Source organism: Nelumbo nucifera, chromosome 1, assembly GCF_055504915.1.
Source record: "Nelumbo nucifera cultivar China Antique chromosome 1, China Antique-T2T, whole genome shotgun sequence".
NCBI lineage: Eukaryota > Viridiplantae > Streptophyta > Magnoliopsida > Proteales > Nelumbonaceae > Nelumbo > Nelumbo nucifera.
In genome coordinates, this window is record NC_142649.1 from 12,839,028 (window position 1) to 12,857,819 (window position 18,792).

The following is an 18,792-nucleotide window of genomic DNA, read 5'->3' on the forward strand; positions in this document are numbered from 1 at the left end:
GCTTACGGTTTAGCTAAACAAGGGCAGAAAGGGATTCATTTTTTTGGGCTAAGCCGTAACTATAGCGTGTTTTCCTTCTTTTTTTCTTTTCTTGAGGTTCTTTGTTGCTCTTGGAAGATAAGCGTGTTTATCTTCCTATTGTAAATCTTCTTTTGATGAGTTAATGAAAGTGTTGTTGATCAAAAAAAAAGCACCCATCTCTGCTCCATTTCCAGACCCATGCCCCTTTTGGCCCACCCCTATATCTTCTATACCCCCCAATGTGCAACAAATCACTTCTCATTGGTACTGTAGATGGTCTTCTCTACATGTGATCAAACCATCTTTGGGGCCATTTTATAACAGTTGAAGTGGTTGAACTGAATGACTTATTGCTTTGTCTTTTAGTCCATAAGTTATTTGTCTTATCACTTATTATCTCCTCCTTCCCATCATGCATTTCTTGCTTTCATTTCTTCAATTTCCATTCCCAGGACTGCCCAAGAAGCTCTTTCTGTACCTGGGCAAAAGGATGCCATGCAAGTAGAGATGTATGTTCTTTTACAGAATCAAACCTAGGAGCTATTGATCTACCAGGAGGCAAGTAACAAGTGGGATGTAGATGGGCTTTTATAGTAAAGCATCCATGATACCTAGATACTTCTACATGCCTAGCATACGTACCAAATACCGCATGGATACTTCTACATGTACTTTATATGGCATTAACATATGCAAAGTGGTATTAGGCTGACAAAGGACTGATACAAGAAGCGCATAGAAATTCTCTGTTTTTTTTTATAATTGAAAGAAATTTATTAATCAACAATTGAAAGTAATACAATGTCCCCAAGGAGAGGCACGAGCTGCAACCTCTCCAGGCTAGTTAAGTATAGATTTCCAAAATAATAACAACTTACAAAGTAGCACAAAGAAGATCTTCCTTGGAAACCCCCTGTTTGGCTAAAGAATCAGCCATAGTATTAGCAGACCTACAAACCCACCCATTTTACCTCAACTCTCATACTGCTAATTAACCACTTTACTTTTTTTATGAGATCTTTGTAGCCCCAAATGGTAGTATCCGGGTTTTGAAGCCACCTTGTTACCACCTATGAGTCCCCTTCAACTAGGAGATGCTCCACCCCAATCAGGTTAGCGATCTGAATTCCTTGTACTGCAGCTAGTATTTCTGCCCTTGTAGAGTCCCCCACTCCCACCGGTCCTGAGAATAAGGAAATTATGTTGCTATCCTTATTCCTCGGGGCACCCCCTATACCTGAAGGCCCAGGGTTACCTTGGCTGCTTCCATCAAAATTCAACTTGATGACACCTTCTAGAGGCGGAACCCATTATGACAAACTTCTATTCTTCTTTGTTGAAGTATTAGCTATTACTAACCAATTCCTCCACAAGTCATCAAAGGAGGAATCATCAAATATATCCAAGGTTTTCAGCCAATGAAATGCTCTTGTTAGGATGCAGTCCTTCACTTCAACTAATCTTCTTTCCTTCTCTAAGAAGACTCTTGCATTCATTTCCTCCCAGAGAGTCCATAAGGTGGCTGCCCTGACACATTTCCACATGAACTTGCCTCTTCTAGTGTGCCATACAAAAAAAGAAGGGTTAAATAACGAACTCAAATCAGATGGCAGAGACCACCTACCTCCAAATAAACAAAGGCTCCAACTTCATAAAGCTGTAACGAAGGAACAAGAGATCAGCAAATGGAAACAGTCCTCATTATGGGCCTTACACAAGGAACACCAATTCGGGGAGAGACAAAGAGAGGGTCTCTTTTTCTGCAAGTTTTCCAAGGTATTGATTTTCCCATAGTAGACTTCCCAACAGAATACAGCAATTTTTGGGGGAATAGGTTGCGCCCAGACTTCTTTGAAGGGGAACCCTTGGGAAATGGGGTTAGAACTGAGGGATTTTAGAAAAGAAGAACAAGTAAATGTGCCTTTCGGAATAGGAGTCCAAACTCTTTGATCAGAATATGTGAAGTCCAAACAAACAGACTCTAGTAAATGAATTAGTTCAATAACACAACTCGATTCACCGTCCCTTAACCCTCTACAAAAACCGAAATCCCAGTTTAAAAACAAGGGAATTAACGGGTTTGGGAGAAAATTTGCAATTGGCTCATTTTTATGAAGGGAGAGGGAATAGAGCGAGGGGAATCGATCTTTGAGGGGTTGAGTACCCACCAAAACATCCTCCCAGAACCGAATAGTATAACCAAAACAAGCATCATACCTAATAAAACTGAGGAAGCGAGGGAGAATACCATGTATAGCCTTCCAAGGTGTTGTAAGGGTAGAAATTCTATGTTCTATCCCTTTTCGTTTGTATCAGGCTTATACAGGCCTATATTGGGTTGTTTCGGGCCTGTATCAACCAATTCTCTAAGATCGGTTGATACACTTAAATATAACCCCTGTATTTAAGTCTTTTCAAATTTGAATTTGAACCATTGCTAATCTTTCTCATCAATCTCTCTCTCTCTCTCAGTTATCTTTGTCATTAATTACTCCCTCTCTCATTAATCTTTCTATTAATTACTTCCACATTTAAGGCAAGTTTTCAAATTTGAATTTGGCATGCCATAATTTTGGTAAAAAGCTAGAAGTAGGTAATAGAAAGGTTTGAACCCCAGTCATTAGTTTGTAATGACCATAAGTCAACTACTATGTCCTACTCTATTTGCTTGTTATAATTTTATGCAGTTCATTTCTTAAGGAAACTTCCTCTCCTTAGTGGATGTTTGTCAATAAATTCTAAAATTGATTATTAAAACTTATATATTAATAAATATTAATACAGTTATATTGGTATTCTGAAAATTAAGGTATGGAGTATGGACATACACATTTTAGTTCTACTATTTTTCCAATGGCTACCAATTGTGTCCCAATATCTCACACTTTATATAAACCATTAAAATATGATTTTTTATGTTTAGATAACTTATTTATAGTCATATTTAGCTTTTATTTATTGTCATTAATATATTTTTAGGATTTATTTGAGTTTTCCTAGCATATCCATGTGTATCTTGATTTGTAGTCCACATCCATAAGTATCCAAAGCATATCCCGATATGTCTCTTAAAATTGCCTTTCTGATACTTTGAACCTTGACTATACCATAAAAATATATGCACATATGACATATTAGAATTTTAATTAAATTTGGCAAGACATTAGTCTTCAGAAATGACATTTTCTAGGGTGCCTTGTCCAGACTATAATGGTTGGCTAGAAGAATCCTGCTGTCATTTTTATACCAACCTCATTCCTCTAGACTCCTCCCATTCCCAGAAGGGCCTGGGTTATCTTGACTGCTTCCATCAAAATTCAGCTTCAAGAAACCTTCAGGAGGGGGTGCCCTGCTTGTGCTTACTCTTACCTTGAAAGAGAAACAACTTGCCACTGCTAGAATCCTGTTCTGCCATCCCATTCCATTCAATGCCATAACCATTGTAAATTATGGGACCTTCAATAAAGACAGCTAATGTGCCAAAATTTGCTGTAAGGATGAAGCATCACTGGACTCTAGATGAACTAGGAGTCAATGAAAAACAAACCTATCACACTTCCAGAAGCATTTTGTATTTCCCAACCCAAAATACAATCCTCAACTTGCCACTGCTAGAATTCTGTTCTGTCATTCCACTCCATTCAATGCCATATCCATTGTAAATTATGGGGCCTTCACTAAAGACAGTTAATGTGCCAAAATATGCAGCAAGGATGAAGCGTTACTGGACTCTAGATGAACTAGGAGTCAATAAAAACAAACCTATCACACTTCCAGAAGCATTTTGTATTTCCCAACCCAAAATACAATCCCCTTGAAGTCACAACCCTCAAGATCCCATGAACTTAGTAAGCCTAGAAAAAAGGTAATACTATTCCTCAAGAAATCCTTAAAAACAGCCCATAACTATAAAAGCTATTTCTTGTATTCATTGCTTGACATGTTAATGAGAAAACATGGAATTCATATATTAAAAATAGCCAACTCCACAGTGAACTTAAACAACCATTGCATTTATTCACATGAAGTGACAAAAAGCTAGGCAATGAATTAGATGAAACTTACCAACCTCTCCCTTTGTAATGCAGTCACAATTCGAACAGGAAGAGATACAAAGGCAACTGTCCAAATCATAAACCTCCAGAATAGGTCCACATGGAAATTGACAGCAGTCTTCACCAGCTGTATCCAAGTCAGATTAACAAGACAAACAGTTCTCACACCAGACAAGCATACAAGCTTCAACAATGAAAACAACTTCATAACCATGACAATAATATTTTTTATTAATTCAATAAAGAGCCCCATCGGATCCACTGTTATCTGTCAATACTGGTGCTTTTGTTCTCCACTCAACTCCAAGTTCCCATGAACTACATAACTAACATTTGCACAACCATCAAGTCCAGAACATTAAAGTTCCATATTTTCTGCAAACATAAAAGTTGACAGTAAGAACTGGAAGAAAATATAGTAGACAACTAAGCAGATCTACTAATATAATAACAAATCCTGCAAACGTTTCATTTTCCAAGGGAAGATGGTTAATGCATTAAACTTGGGTTCTATCACAATTATAGATAAGTCAATTCATTTCATGTAAATGTACACGCTCCCATGCTTCTGAACATCATTAGGATAGCCACAAGCATGTTTTGAAAAATTCACATATTTCATAATATTTCCACAAATATTTCCATTTCCACTAGTACTAACTTGTTTTAATATGATTCTTTGCTATTAAATCCTTTTCTTAGCTTATCATCATAGAGAACTCTTTTCTTATTTTCCGAAGTAGATACTTTTAATAATACATAACATAATTTAATATAAATTTGGCCAATATTTTAATGTTTTAAATTATTATAATAAAGATATATTTGCTGAACACAAAATGGTGCCAGATGGAGAGGTATAATAGAAACTAGTAACAACCAGTAAGGATGAGAACACAAAAGAGGGAATAATGGAGTGGAATAGCAATATCAAGGACAACTCTGCTGCCCTTGTTAAAGAGACCTATCAGGAAGACAAGATTTAAGCTTCACCTATTATGCAAATATCTGGAAATATTAGAAAAGATAGTGCAGAAAAGACCTTTGAGAAGCAGATTGCATGGGAAGATGGCACAGTTGAAGACACCTCCAACATTTCTACTGAAAAAGAAGCATTCAAAAACAGATATAAAGAAGACAAAAGAGAGGCAAAAAGGCATAGTGCACACATTAAAGAATTAAAGAGAACAAGTTAAAGTTTATGCAATAAAACACTGAAACAACAAGGTGCAAGGAGGATACAGAAGATTAAAAAAAATTAAAAAAAAAGGAGACAGAAGAAGCAATGGCACAAGAAGAAATTATTCCAATAACAAGAAGTTGAACCAGAAGACAATAAGCTTGAAGTTACTTGCAATGTTGCTTCTGGAGAAAATATTCCAAAAACAAATGAGATGAATTCAAGTAGCTAAGGAATTCCAAAGACAAATATGTCAAAGTTAAAGATAGCTCCAACTTAAATGAGATTGTGGCAGTCAAGAAGTAGAGCAACTAGAAGAAGGTGAGGATGAACAAAATATAATTATATAACAAAGTGTAAAAAGCCAGTAGGAGCAACTAATATAGCATCAAGATTGGATGATAAGAGCAATGAAAAGATAAGTCAAATAGATATTACTTCAGGAGCTCAGACCAATTGAAAGAAACAAGGGAACAAAAGATGAGGCTCCAGAAGTAAATAAAGACCAACATAGGATCCTGGAAACACTTGACAATGCTAATACGAGAGAACCCAAGATGTCTGAAGGCATCATTCAAATACAATTAGGCTAAGTTTGGAAGTGCTTATTTGAAAAATAAGTGCTTATTCTAATAAACACTTGTGAGCATTTCGTGAAAAGGCACTTATTTCAAACAGGGATAGTATAGGTTAAAAATGGCATGGTGGGCCAAGACAGGATAGAAAGGAAATAAGCACTTAAAAATAAGCCCAATTTGAGCTTATTTTTAAGCACTTATTCTCAGGAATAAGCAATTATTTGGGCTTATTTCCCAAACGCAAATAAGCGATTATCAGTGTGGTTCCAGCACAAAATAAGTGCTTATTTGAATAAGTGCTTTTTAAGCACTCCCAAACTTAGCCTTAGAAGATATGGGAAAGCATATCTCAAAGAAAGAGCAGAATCCAGGAGAAGCTGATTCAGATAAGAAGATTCAACGGACCTCTAAACCAGTGCCTGAAGATCAAAGTCATGCCACAATCTTAGAAATAAAAGAGACCAAGGATCATGATACTGCATCTATTGAAGATCAAATAGTTACCCATAGCTCTAAAGGAAATGAAAAAGAAAGCATGAATCATGAAGAGAAAGGACCCACATTAAAGACAGAAGAACACACAGATGAAACAAGGAATGCAACTGAGGCCATCAAGAACATTCTTTCAAATGAAGAAAAAGAGGCGACTCAAGGATAAGACAGAGCTTATGAAAGTTGGAATATTGAGAAACATTTTATGGACAAAGACACGTGTAAGGCCGCTAAACCTGCTACTCACATGGAGTCAAGCTCTTTTAACCCAGTGAGAATGATGAGCCCAAAAACAGAGAAAAGAAGAATAAAAAAGAAAAAAAGAAGATGAAAAAAAGAGAGAAATGTAAATATATTGTGAATTTGTTTGTTTTTTGTAATAGGATCCTAAATAGTTGTTTTTGGTAGCTTTGTAGTCAATTTGAGTCCAAAGGTGTTTTTGTCATTTTATAATTTAGATTCTGGTCAAGGGCAGGTGCACTTCTGTTGGTTGGTCCCTTGGGTGTTTTTGTAACTAATGTTGTCTTTTGGGGGATTGTCTGAAGTTGCTTTTTGTTCTTATGAAGCTGTTTGTGAAGAGGGATATTTTAGGGGTTTATGTTTAAATATTTTAGTTGGTTTTGTCAGCAAACCATTGGGTCTTATAAAACAGACTACTTGTCCACACAACCCAACTTGACACCATTATTACTATAACAGAACAGTTCCAAGAAGAGTTCTACATCAGGTTCAATTCTAAAATCTATGAAAATCTAGTTTGCATAGTGGTTTTCAACTCTATTACTTTGCCTATTGTTGTTCACTTGAAGTATTTCATATATCTTGCTTTTCTGCCCACATCAAAGCTTCTATTTTTTCTTTTTAGAATTCTGTAGTTAAGAAAAAAAAAAAAAAAAGAAGAAGAAAAACTCTCCTCTGACTATTTTAAAAACCTTTGTCTTCACTTATGCATAATTTTCTGTAGTATTAAATATGACCTTATATTCTAGAATTATAGTCTCTTACACCCATGCAAAAGAATAAACAATTAAAATAACATGTAAATCCTAGTTTTCAGATCTAACAACCGTGTACAAAAAGTAGGAAGAAACAATTACTCATGTCCTGATTTTTCAAGGACATTTAGCCCATCCAATATTGTTGATTCTCTTTCAAAATTTTTGCCTTTTAAGTAACTAGTACAAGAAATATCATCTTACGTATCAGAATAATAATTGATTCTGCTTATCAAATAACCCATTCTCCTCATAAGTGTGTCATAATTTTTCCTCAAGGTATATAGCACATAAAAAATGCTATTGCTTCTAAGATTTTCACATTGCTTACATCTTCAGACATTGAAACAACACCTTTTTGTTTCACTTTTTATAGTGGATAACTAAATTTCGTCTATAATTTTTTTGGGAGAAAACTTTGCCTGTAGATTTCTAAAACAATAAGAAAACATTAAATGAAGAACACTCAACTAGCTAAAAGAAATTTTCAAATGAAATAATACTCGGCACCTCAAAAATGGTAGACATAAACAACAATTATTCCTTCTTTTGTTTACCTTCCTTCATGCTATTCCTATAGCAGTTATAGTTATATGGTAACTTAAAAATGCCTTTCATTTTTCTATCATTTCCTGAAATACAATGAACATTTCCAAGCAATTAATTGTGTTAAAACTTAGAACATTTTTAGTATTTGCATATAAATATTCTACAAAATATTTCCCATTTCCAACTAACCATGCCAAGATTCTGAACTTGTTCTCAATGTGACCCCTTGAAATGGGGAATTGCAACATCCCCTAATAACTAAACAGTAAATGTTAGAAAAAACAAAGGTCAATATTTCCACATTAGCGCATGTATAAAAAATAGAAATATGTCAAAATTCCTATTGTAAGATAATATTAAATTCATCAAAACATAGGAGATATTGCAAAGTCTTTGAAATTTTATTTGGTAGTAAAGAAAAAAAAAATATTAAGAAAAACAGATTACAAGAAAGGTGAGAAGATATCACACACAAATGAAGAAAAATCAGTCCCCGAAACCAACCACCCTCCTAAAATCCTTTGGACATAAACTCTTTCTCCAACCAAGTCTTCAACAATCAGAAATCCTACTTCCAAGATCCCAAACCCGCACAAGAAACCCAATTCACACCCCAGACCCAAATATGCCCCATCCAACAAGCACCTTAAATGAAACCTTTCTGTCAAATTTATTAACAACCAATCCATTCTTCTCTTCCAACTCCAAAAAATATGTTCTTGCAAATTCTTCCCCTCCTAGGAAAAAGAGCCCCAACATTTTGCTTACTTGAGCTTCCATTTCTACAATCTTTTCCAAATCAAGATTGTCACCTCTTCATTTTCCTCTTGCCCCTTAGAATTATTTTCCTCATCATCATGCCCTCCCCCCCCCCAACATCTCTTCCTCCCTCATTTTGAGCCATCCTTTTTGTTGAAATAATTTAGTTATTTGTGTTAGGGTCTGTTTGGCTAGTTAAAGCGTTTTTTTATTTTCTGTTCTTTCTGCTATTGTACTAACTTACAGCAGGGGCACAAGGGTTTTTTCTCTTCTTATTTCTGCTGCCCTATATAATATAATAGAAGTTGGCGCCGCCAGTACTGTTCTATTGCTCCAAACCTTTTCTTCTTCCTTTCTTTCTTTTTCTTTTCTCTCTTCTTCCCTTCTCTTCTCTACTTCCTCATATTTCAATCGGATTTATTGCCAAGATGGTATCAGAGCAAGGCTGTTGAATCTGGGCAACCAAGTTTTTTCCCTTCACGTTGCTGAATCTGGGCGGAACAGAGGACTGAATCTGGGCTGATCAAATCAGATCTGCAACTGGTACAACCCTAAAGTTTTCTTTCTTCTTTTGTTTCTTTCCTTGGTTGTGTACCAAGTGAAGAACAAATGAATCCAAACCACTGAATGTCGGCAGACTTTTGTGAAGGTTATATTTTTTTTATTTGTTGGATCGTGTGATCCTGTACCTATGAAAAGGTGACTGTAGGTCATAGATGACCTGTTTTCTCTGCCAGTTAGTCTGATTTCATGTGTGTTAGGATCTCTCTTATTGATTAATGTTGTGGTGGAACTTACACGTTATTGATTAATGCTGTGGTGAAAATCAGTCTCGTCATAGTTCTTGTTTGGAAATTGGTGCTGTTTTTTGTGCTCAGATTAAGTCCATAACTGAATGGTTGTGTGCGGAGCTTTTGTCAATATAAGGAGGGATCCTAAGTTGAGAGTTTAGATCAAAAAACCTTGGGCTTACCATGTCGTCTGAGAATTCTGCTACTTCAAAGATTTCAGGGAGCCACAATGGAGTGAGTGGGGGAATGGATATGAATTTCCCCATGGCTGTTATTCCCTTTGATGGTCTGAACTACCTTGAGTAATCTAGGGGAATAAAACTCTACATCACTACTAGGGGGAAAATAGGATACATCAATGGGAGAGTGAAGGAACCGAAGAACGGAAGTGCTGAATATGAAAGGTGGAACCAAGAGAATAGTATGGTGACGTCATGGCTCTTGGTTTCCATGCTGCCACAGGTAAGGATGTGGGCTGAAACTACTTGTGAGATATGGGAACAAGCAAAGTCCACCTATTCAGAGCAGAGACACTATGCCAAGATATATCAACTACAAGTTGAATCCTTTACTTGCAAGCAGGGGAGAGGAGTCTCTCGATGTACTATTCTGATTTGACATCAATATGGAAAAACTTGATCACTACCAAAATGTGAATTGGAAGTGTGATGAAGATGCAAAGGCGTATAAGTCACTTGTATCTCAGCAACGGGTCTTTGCCTTCCTCCTAGGGCTGAATCCTTCATATGAGTCCATCAAGGTGCAGATCTTGGGTAGTAAAGACTTGCCATCAGTTTAGGAGGTGTATGCCTTAATGCAGTCAGAAGAGAGTAGAATAAGTGTGATGAATTGTGTAGAGGGGGAGTCAGTTGCCCAAACTGTCCGGGGAAATTCATATACAAATGTCGGAGGTGCTTTTAAGAAAGGTGACTCTCAGAAGAGAATAGATGATAAGAGTAAACTTTGGTGCACTCACTGCCAGAAGACAAGACACGCGAGAGATACATGTTTACCTAAATGGGCACAGGATTTGAGTAACAGTCAACACCTGATCAGGGCAAGAAACCAAGTCAGCAGAATCAGAAAAAAGTATAACTCAGCTAATATGGCATCGCCAGAGACTAGTCCATTGGTAACTCGGGAGAGGCATCCCAGTTCTGACCCTAAGGAAGAAATTATCAACTCCTTTCGTGACCATTTGGAATTGTATGGTAGGACTCTCCGCCAGATGGATTCTGGTCCTACTCCCTCTACCTCTTTCACATCTACATCAGGTAATGCTGCCACTACCTTCCATGTGTCATCTCATACCATTGATTCTCTTTGGATTATTGACTCTGGAGCCTCAAACCACATGACCGGTAAGTCAAATTTATTTCAGACATATAACCTCCTCTCTGGGAGAGATAAGGTGAAACTAGCTAATGGTTCTTTCTCTACCATAGCTGGCCAAGGTACCATACCTCTCCCACTCTGCCTTACCCTTTCTAATGTACTGCATGTTCCGAAATTACCCATAAATTTGATATCCATTAGTAGTATAACTCACTCTTTGAATTGTTCAGTCACTTTTTTTCCGTCTTCATGTGTGTTTCAGGATTTGGCCTCGGGGAAGACGATTGGTAGAGGAAGCATGGTGGATGGTCTCTACGTGTTGGAGAATAAAGCTGGTCTTGTGGCTACAGAGTCCGTGAGTTTGTCCAGTGAGAGTCAAACCTATTTATGGCATAGTCGTCTTGGTCATCTTTCTTTTGAGTCATTAAAAGTTATGTTCCCAAAGTTGTTTGAGTCCTTGTCAATGAGTCAATTACAGTGTCAGACATGTCAATTGAGTAAACATTGTCGAAGTTCTTTACCTTTGAGAAAAAAGAAGATCTGAATTTCCATTTCATATTGTTTACTCTGATGTTCGGGGCCATGTTACTCTACCCACTGAGGCTGGATATAAGTACTTCATTACCTTGATTGATGATTACTCTAGATACACTTGGGTTTACCCTATGCGATCTAGAGATGAAGTGTCAAAAATTGTGAAAGACTTTCAACACATGGTGTCCACTCAGTTCCAAACTGAAATCCATATCTTCCAGTCGAACAATGCGAAGGAATACTTCCATATTGATCTCACGGAGTTTTTTGCTTCGAGTGGGTCACTTCAACGAAGCTCTTGTGCCAGGACACCCCAACAAAATGGTGTTGCTGAACGAAAGAATCGTCACCTTCTCGAAGTAGCTCGTGGCTTATTAATTCATATGAATGTGCCAAAACGTTTTTGGATGGATGCAGCTTTGTGTGCTACATACATCATCAACCGTATGCCATCTCGGTTACTAGAGTATAAGGCCCCACATCAGCTTCTGTTTCCTACAGCTCCGTTGTCCACCATTCTGATGCGTGTTTTTGGGGGTTGTTGCTTTGTCCATAACTTGTCCCCTACTTGAGGTAAGCTTGATCCTCGGGCTATTCCTTTTGTTTTCCTTGGTTACCCTTTATCTCAAAAGGGGTATCGCTGCTATGATCCTACCTCTCGCAAGTACTATGTCTCCATTGATGTATCATTCTTTGATAATCAACCTTTCTTCTCGATTTCTCCTTAGGGAGAGAGTAAGGCTGAGGAGAAACAGGCGGGACAAACTCAACTACCTCCTTTATCCGATCCTCCTCCATTTCGAGTCTTTCATCGTCGCCATAAAAGCCAACAGAGTACAAGAGCCGTGGAACCTGACACTATGCAACCAACATCATCGGATTCGCCAGAGGCAGATCCGTCTCATCGGCCAAGTACACTTGCTCCTATTGATATGCCTGTTCCTCTCAATGTTGATTCCCCTGTCATCAATGATCTTGATGTTCCTATTGCTAAGAGAAAGGGTGTTAGATCTTGTACCACTAATCATCCTATCTCTAATTTTGTGTCCTATGATCACATTTCACCTTCATTTCGTGCACTCCTCTCTTTTGTGGACAGTGTCCCCGTTCCTAAGAATGTGGCAGAAGCTTTATCTAAACCTGAATGGACAGATGCAATGCAGGAATAAATTGATGCATTACACAAAAATGGCACTTGAGAGTTGGTGGATCTTCCTGAAGAGAAGGAACCAGTGGGTTGCAAGTGGGTGTTCACAGTGAAACACAAGGCTGATGGAACTATTGAAAGGCACAAGCCTAGACTGGTAGCAAGAGGTTTTACACAGGTATATGGAGTGGACTATGCAGAGACTTTTGCTCCAATAGCCAAGATGAACTCTATCAGGATTCTTCTTTCATTGGTGGCAAATCTTGACTGGAAACTTCACCAATTGGACACCAAAAATGCTTTCTTGAATGGTGACTTAGAAGAGGAAGTGTACATGACCCAACCTCCAGGTTTTTGTGCCAAAGGCAGTGAACAAAAGGTGTGCAGGTTAAAAAATCTTTATATGGGTTGAAACAATCACCTCGGGCTTGGTTTAGTAAGTTCCATTTAACAGTTCAACAGATGGGGTTCAAACAATGCCAGTCATATCTCACTCTATTTGTGAAAAGAGGTAAAGGGAAAATTGTTGTTCTAATTGTGTATGTGGATGACATAGTGATCACAGGAGATTGGGAGGCTGAAATACGAATACTAAAAAAATTCTTAGCCACTCAATTTGAGGTGAAAGATCTAGGCCCCTTACGTTATTTCCTTGGAATTGAAGTTGCCCGCTCTCACAAAGGCATCTTTATTTCCCAACATAAATACGTACTAGATCTACTAGAAGATGCAGGCAAGTTGGGGGTAAAACCAATTGAATCTAATCATCAGCTAGGAGACAGTCAGGGAGAGTTTTTGAAAGATGTGAAGAAGTTCCAGAGACTCATAGGGAGACTCTTGTATTTGTCTATGACCAGGCCTGATATTGCTTATGTAGTGGGTGTCCTTAGTCAGTTCATGCACAATAGGACAACTCACTGTGAAGCTGCAAAGAGGATCCTTAGATACCTCAAGAAGTTTCCCGGAGCTGGTTTGTTGTTCCAGAAACATGGTCACTTAAAGGTGGAAGTATATACTGATGCTGATTGAGCAGGAGCAGTTGATGACCGAAAGTCTACCAGTGGGTATTGTGCTTTTGTAGGAGGAAACCTGATCACATGGAGGAGAAGTAAAAAACAAAGTGTAGTGCCTAGATCTAGTGTTGAAGCAAAATATAAAGCGATGTCTCATGGGGTTGCTGAAACCATGTGGATAAGAAAACTGTTAGGTGAATTGGGTTTTGCAGTGAGCAATCCTATGTCACTCTACTGTGACAATAAAGCTGCCATCAATATTGTTGCTAATCCAGTCTCGCATGATAGGACGAAACACATTGTAGTGGACAAGTATTTTATTAGAGAGAAACTTGTAAATGGAGAAGTGTGTACTCCATATGTCAACTCAGAAGAACAACTTGCAGATATCTTCACCAAAGGTCTTCATCATGTGCGGCACAATGATTTGTGTGACAAGTTGGGCATGATTGACATCTATGCTCCATCTTGAGGGGGAGTGTTGAAATAATTTAGTTATTTGTGTTAGGGTCTGTTTGGCTAGTTAAAGCATTTTTTTATTTTCTATTATTGTACTCACTTACAGCAGGGGCACAAGGGTCTTTTCCCTTCTTATTTTTGCCGCCTATATAATATAATAGAAGTTGGTGCCGCCAGCACTGTTCTATTGCTCCAAACCCTTTCTTCTTCCTTTCTTTCTTCTTTTCTCTCTTCTTCCCTTCTCTTCTCTACTTCCTCATATTTCAATCGGATTTATTGCCAAGACTTTTGAAGATCAGAATTCAGTCCCAAGTTCATCTTCTCCACCTTTCTCTACAAATTATTAGAAGAATTACTCATTCCTTCACTGCTCTGATTTCTATTTTTGAGCTTACATATCCATTGTTATTTCAACCAATGATGCAAAAGGGTAATAGATATAAAATATTAAAACATTGAAGAAATAATATAAATACCAGTGTTGCATAAGCAACGACATGGACCCATCACTTAAAGATTCAAAAGAGATAATTACCCTTAAAAAATTCCCATATTTTGTGAATTGTATATCATTATATGCCCACAGAAGAATGCATACATAAACCTTAAAGTTTATCTTTGTTACCTAGAAACACTCTATAACAAAAGACTGAGTTCATTATGAATATCAAAAGTTCACTTATGTCAAATAAGCAAGAAGAAAGTATAAACTATATTTAGAAATGCCCCTCAAGAACTCATGTAGTATTAAAATCTGGCGCATTTCCAACAATGACATTTCATCCACTTAGGAAAACCAATTAGCATTGATAGACACACAAAAGTGCCTCTTCTTGAGTATATTTAACCTATGATACCCAGATACCTGTACAAGGGTGTCATATCATGTCATATACTTTAATTTTAATGTAAATTTCATATATGATATCTCACCCAGCCGCATCCTCGTTGTATCTAGGTAACATAGTATTAAACATTTAAGCATATGTTGTTTACCTAAGCATCAATTTTTTTTATTTAATCAATATTCCCATACATACTGACTGAAAAGCTATGTTTCTTTATCAGCAAATAAAGGATTAATTTTATTTAATTTGAGAGAAAGATGAAAACAGATTACAGCCAACAGAAGAGCACAGTCAGTCTTACATAATGATTTTACTATACTGCCCAGAAATATGTTGTCTGTAAACTCCCTGTTTTTCTAGTTAGTCAGCCATCTCATTTGCAGTCCTTCTGATCCAAGTGAAAGAGGCATTGAGCTCCCTTGCTAAAATTTCAATCTCTCGCAGGGAATGTCTATAGATCCAAGGAGCATTACCTCTGAAGTTAGACCAAAAAGTCACTAGTTTTGAGTCCCCTTTAACCTCCAAGTTTTTAAAATCTGCTTGTTTGGCTAGTTTTAACCCCTGAAGAAGTGCCAGTAGCTCGCCCTTTATTGAATCTCGAACCCCTATAGGCCATGAATACATAGCCAGCGCTTTGTTTGTTGAATCTCTGAACACCCCCTATGCCTACCAATTCCAGGTTCCCTGTGGAGCTGCCATCAAAATTCAGATTTAATTTGTTTGGAGCTGGGGGCTTCCATTCCATCCCCATGAAAAGGCCACTTCTTTCCAAGCCACATTATATCAACCACTAAGAGAAGCTTTGGAACAGCTCAAGTGTTTTTATCCAATGAGCAACTTTTATCTTTATGGTTTCCACTAAATCTTCTCTTGATCTGCACTTTCCATATTCTTGAATTCTTTTCCTCCCAAATCGTCCATATCACAGCCGCCCTAACTGATTTCCACATTGTCCTTTCCCTTTTCATCGGCTACCTTAGGAAGTTTGGGTTTAAGAGGCTCACTACATCCTGTGGAGAGCTCCACCTGCAATCAAAAGAGAGCAAAAAGACTCCCATACAAAGAGAACATAAGGACAATGGATTGATAAGTGAGGAAGGGATTCACCATTTGCATAACAAAGATAGCACACATGAGGGAAAAGGCAAATATGTGGCCTCCTATTTTGAAGCACGTCGCAAGTGTTCACCTTTCCAAGGAAATTCTCCCCGCAAAGAGCTTGAATTTTGGGTGGAATGGGCTTACTCCAAATCTCTTTCACCGGGAAACCCTCCCCCCCCCCCAACTAGAAGATTGCACAAGGGAGTTGAAAAGGGAACAGGAAAAGGAGCTATCAGAAGAGGTGGACCATACTCTAGTGTCCTCTAAAGATTGAACTAGAAAACCTGATTTGAGATTGTCAAACAATCATAAGAAGCTTTCACACTCATTATCCCTTAAACCTCTCCTGAAACCAAAGTTCCAACTCACACCGAATTGAGAGAAGGTGATGAAACTTGAAACAGGTCTCTGCTCATAATTAGAAACCGAGTAAAGATTGGGATAAAGGGAACAGAAAGGAGTATCACCCAGCCAAAGATCTTCCCAAAACTGACTGAAAAGTTATGTTAATATCATTGGGAAAGCAAAGTTTTTCCAAGACAACATAAACACATTGAAACATTGGAAATGACTCAAGTAGAGATTGCTAGTGGGTTTCTTTTGAAAATTGAAACCTTTTCGTAGAAGATCTTAGGAAAATTGTATAACAGTAGACATCATTGCACAATGTGCTTATAAGCATGGTTGCATAATGTAGCCAACTGGACCTAATGGAACTGAGGGATTGACATCTAACAATACATATATACTCTTCCCATTACAACATTAATGCAATCATTCTCCTAGAACAATATTAGAGCATCTATACTGCCAGACTTTTCTGCTTGCATACCAGTAGACAGCCATACTAGAATATTAACAAGACAAATGCAAAGCAACAGACTTATGTGGGTAAAGATCAGGATAGTGAATGCTGACCATACAACTTATTTAGTGGCCAACATATATATCAAGTTATCAACTAGATCCCAAATCTAGGTAAAGTTCCCTCCTTAATAATGCCAGTAAGAATCAACCGTTAGTCATCTCTCAAATGCTCAAATATTTCCAAATTAAATCATGGTTTTCCAACAAGATCTCCTCTTCTTTATCAATTACTCCAGTCCAATTGTGCCTCCCCCCAACCCCTTTGAAGCAATGCAACAGAGACTAAGTGCTAGTTGCAGATTCAATCAGTTCACTCCTAATTTAAGAATTGCCTGATGCTTCATATCTTTCCTCACTTTACCTAGTAATAATCTTAAATGCATCATTGTCCCCAAGCCTTAAATTGAACCGTTATAAACAAAGAAAAATTAATAGGAAAAAAAAAAACGAAAAAAGGAGCACCAGAGGACAAGCATCTGAGCTAGCATCTATGACAGACCCATCAATTGAAACAACGCTGGAAAACACCCCCCTTAATTTAAAGAACACTAGAAATATCCTCTGAGCTAGCATCTATGACAAACCTATCATTTGACAATATACATCCCAAATAAAATTCAATCCATTTAACAACTGCTAGAGATCCAGATATACTTCCCAAGAAAACACCCCAATTGGACAACTAAAATGAGGAGGGAAAAACAAGAACAAAGATTAAATACAGTAAAGACCACGCATAATAGAGCTAAACTAGGAAACCAAAATCACTCCTATGCTTTGGAAGCCATTGCATAACTGTCTAAAACCCTGAACCTTAAAAAACCAAAAAAAAAAAACACTAAATCTGAGAGCAGAAAAGAAACAAAAAAAAAATGTAAAAATGCAAGACTCCTATACCATGAAAAGTAATTTATGCCACAAGAGGAACAATAATTTCACAACAAACAGCAAAAAAGAAACCCAATAGTGCAAAAAACAGGAATAAAATCAAAACATCATCCAGGTCGTAAGCAAAGATGGATCATGCAGACATGCACCAAGATCGAAGCTTTGCATGAATTTAAAAAATAAAAACAAAAAATAGAACCCTTTTACCTTCTCTATTTCTTGAGAGAGAAAGCGAGAGAAAACGGCTCAACCAAGCTACGGGCAGAAAGGAGGCCCGAGAGAGAGAGTTGACAAAAATGGCACTACGAAGAGTCTTCAGAAACTCGAGGGAGACACGTCGATAGCCATGAAAAGAGACACGTTGGAGGAAAGTAGGATGGGAGCACGGTGGCGTTTTTTGAACTCTTTCTTCACGCTGATGCATATCTCCTCTCTCTCTCTCTCCCTCGGTCCCTCCCTCTCCTTCCCGTCTACCTTCCATCGTTTATCGAATTCTATTAAACGGGGTGCAGAATTCGCGCCAAGTGTGCAAAATGCAGAGAGAGAGAGAGAGAGAGCGCGTCACAGTTCACTTTGAAAATACGAAAAATAGATTTAGGAACCGAAACCGACTTATCGGTAATTATCCCAAAACCAGAACCGGTTGCCCTTCTAAGATTTTACTAAACCTAACGTTTTTGTAGAGTTTACTTTAATACTCTTTTCAATCTAATGGATGAATTTTTTAATTTAAGTTAAAAGTTCTTGTGGGGTATTTTAGTATATTTTCATGTAGATGGATAGATATAAGTGTAAAATGGGTACTTTGATGAGGCTTTTTAAAAAGTATAGGAGAGGTTTTTGTGAAAGTAAAATCTTAGGGGAGGTTTTTATAATTATCAAAAACCTCATTGCAAGTTTTTGTATTTTACCCTAATCATTAAAGAGTTATTTTGTTAAGGCTGCGTTTGGAATCGGTGTAAATCAAGATCGATGTAAAAGTTTATACCGTTTTGGTTTTATTGATGTTTGGAATGAGTGTAAAGGGAGATTGATTTAAAACTCAATTCCGGTTTAGATTTATTGGTGTTTGGATGGAGTGGAGTTTTACATTGTGAATCGATGTAAAACCTCATCAAGCATAAAGTTTTACATCGATTATCAAATCGATTATCAATGTAAATACTACTTTGACTTTATC

The 18,792-nt window shown here is 37.5% G+C and overlaps 1 protein-coding gene across 7 annotated transcripts in view; it reads right to left on the reverse strand.

Moving 5' to 3' along the window:
* Positions 1-18,084, reverse strand: part of LOC104610304 (coiled-coil protein) — a 63,179-nt gene extending 45,095 nt beyond the window's left edge. Inside the window, exons 1-4 of one of the 7 annotated variants that reach the window (XM_088893829.1) lie at positions 17,820-17,892; positions 8,060-8,128; positions 7,879-7,953; positions 4,087-4,451 (exon numbers count right to left, since the gene is read on the reverse strand). In XM_088893829.1, the coding sequence (XP_088749955.1) occupies positions 4,087-4,329 (243 nt within the window). In that variant the 5' untranslated portion in view covers positions 4,330-4,451; positions 7,879-7,953; positions 8,060-8,128; positions 17,820-17,892. Of the gene's footprint in view, positions 1-4,086; positions 4,452-5,118; positions 5,178-7,878; positions 7,954-8,059; positions 8,129-17,819 lie in introns of all 7 variants that reach the window. The other 6 variants (XM_019199909.2, XM_088893825.1, XM_019199907.2 and 3 more) reach the window with 6 other exon arrangements.
* Positions 18,085-18,792: the final 708 nt, after the last annotated feature.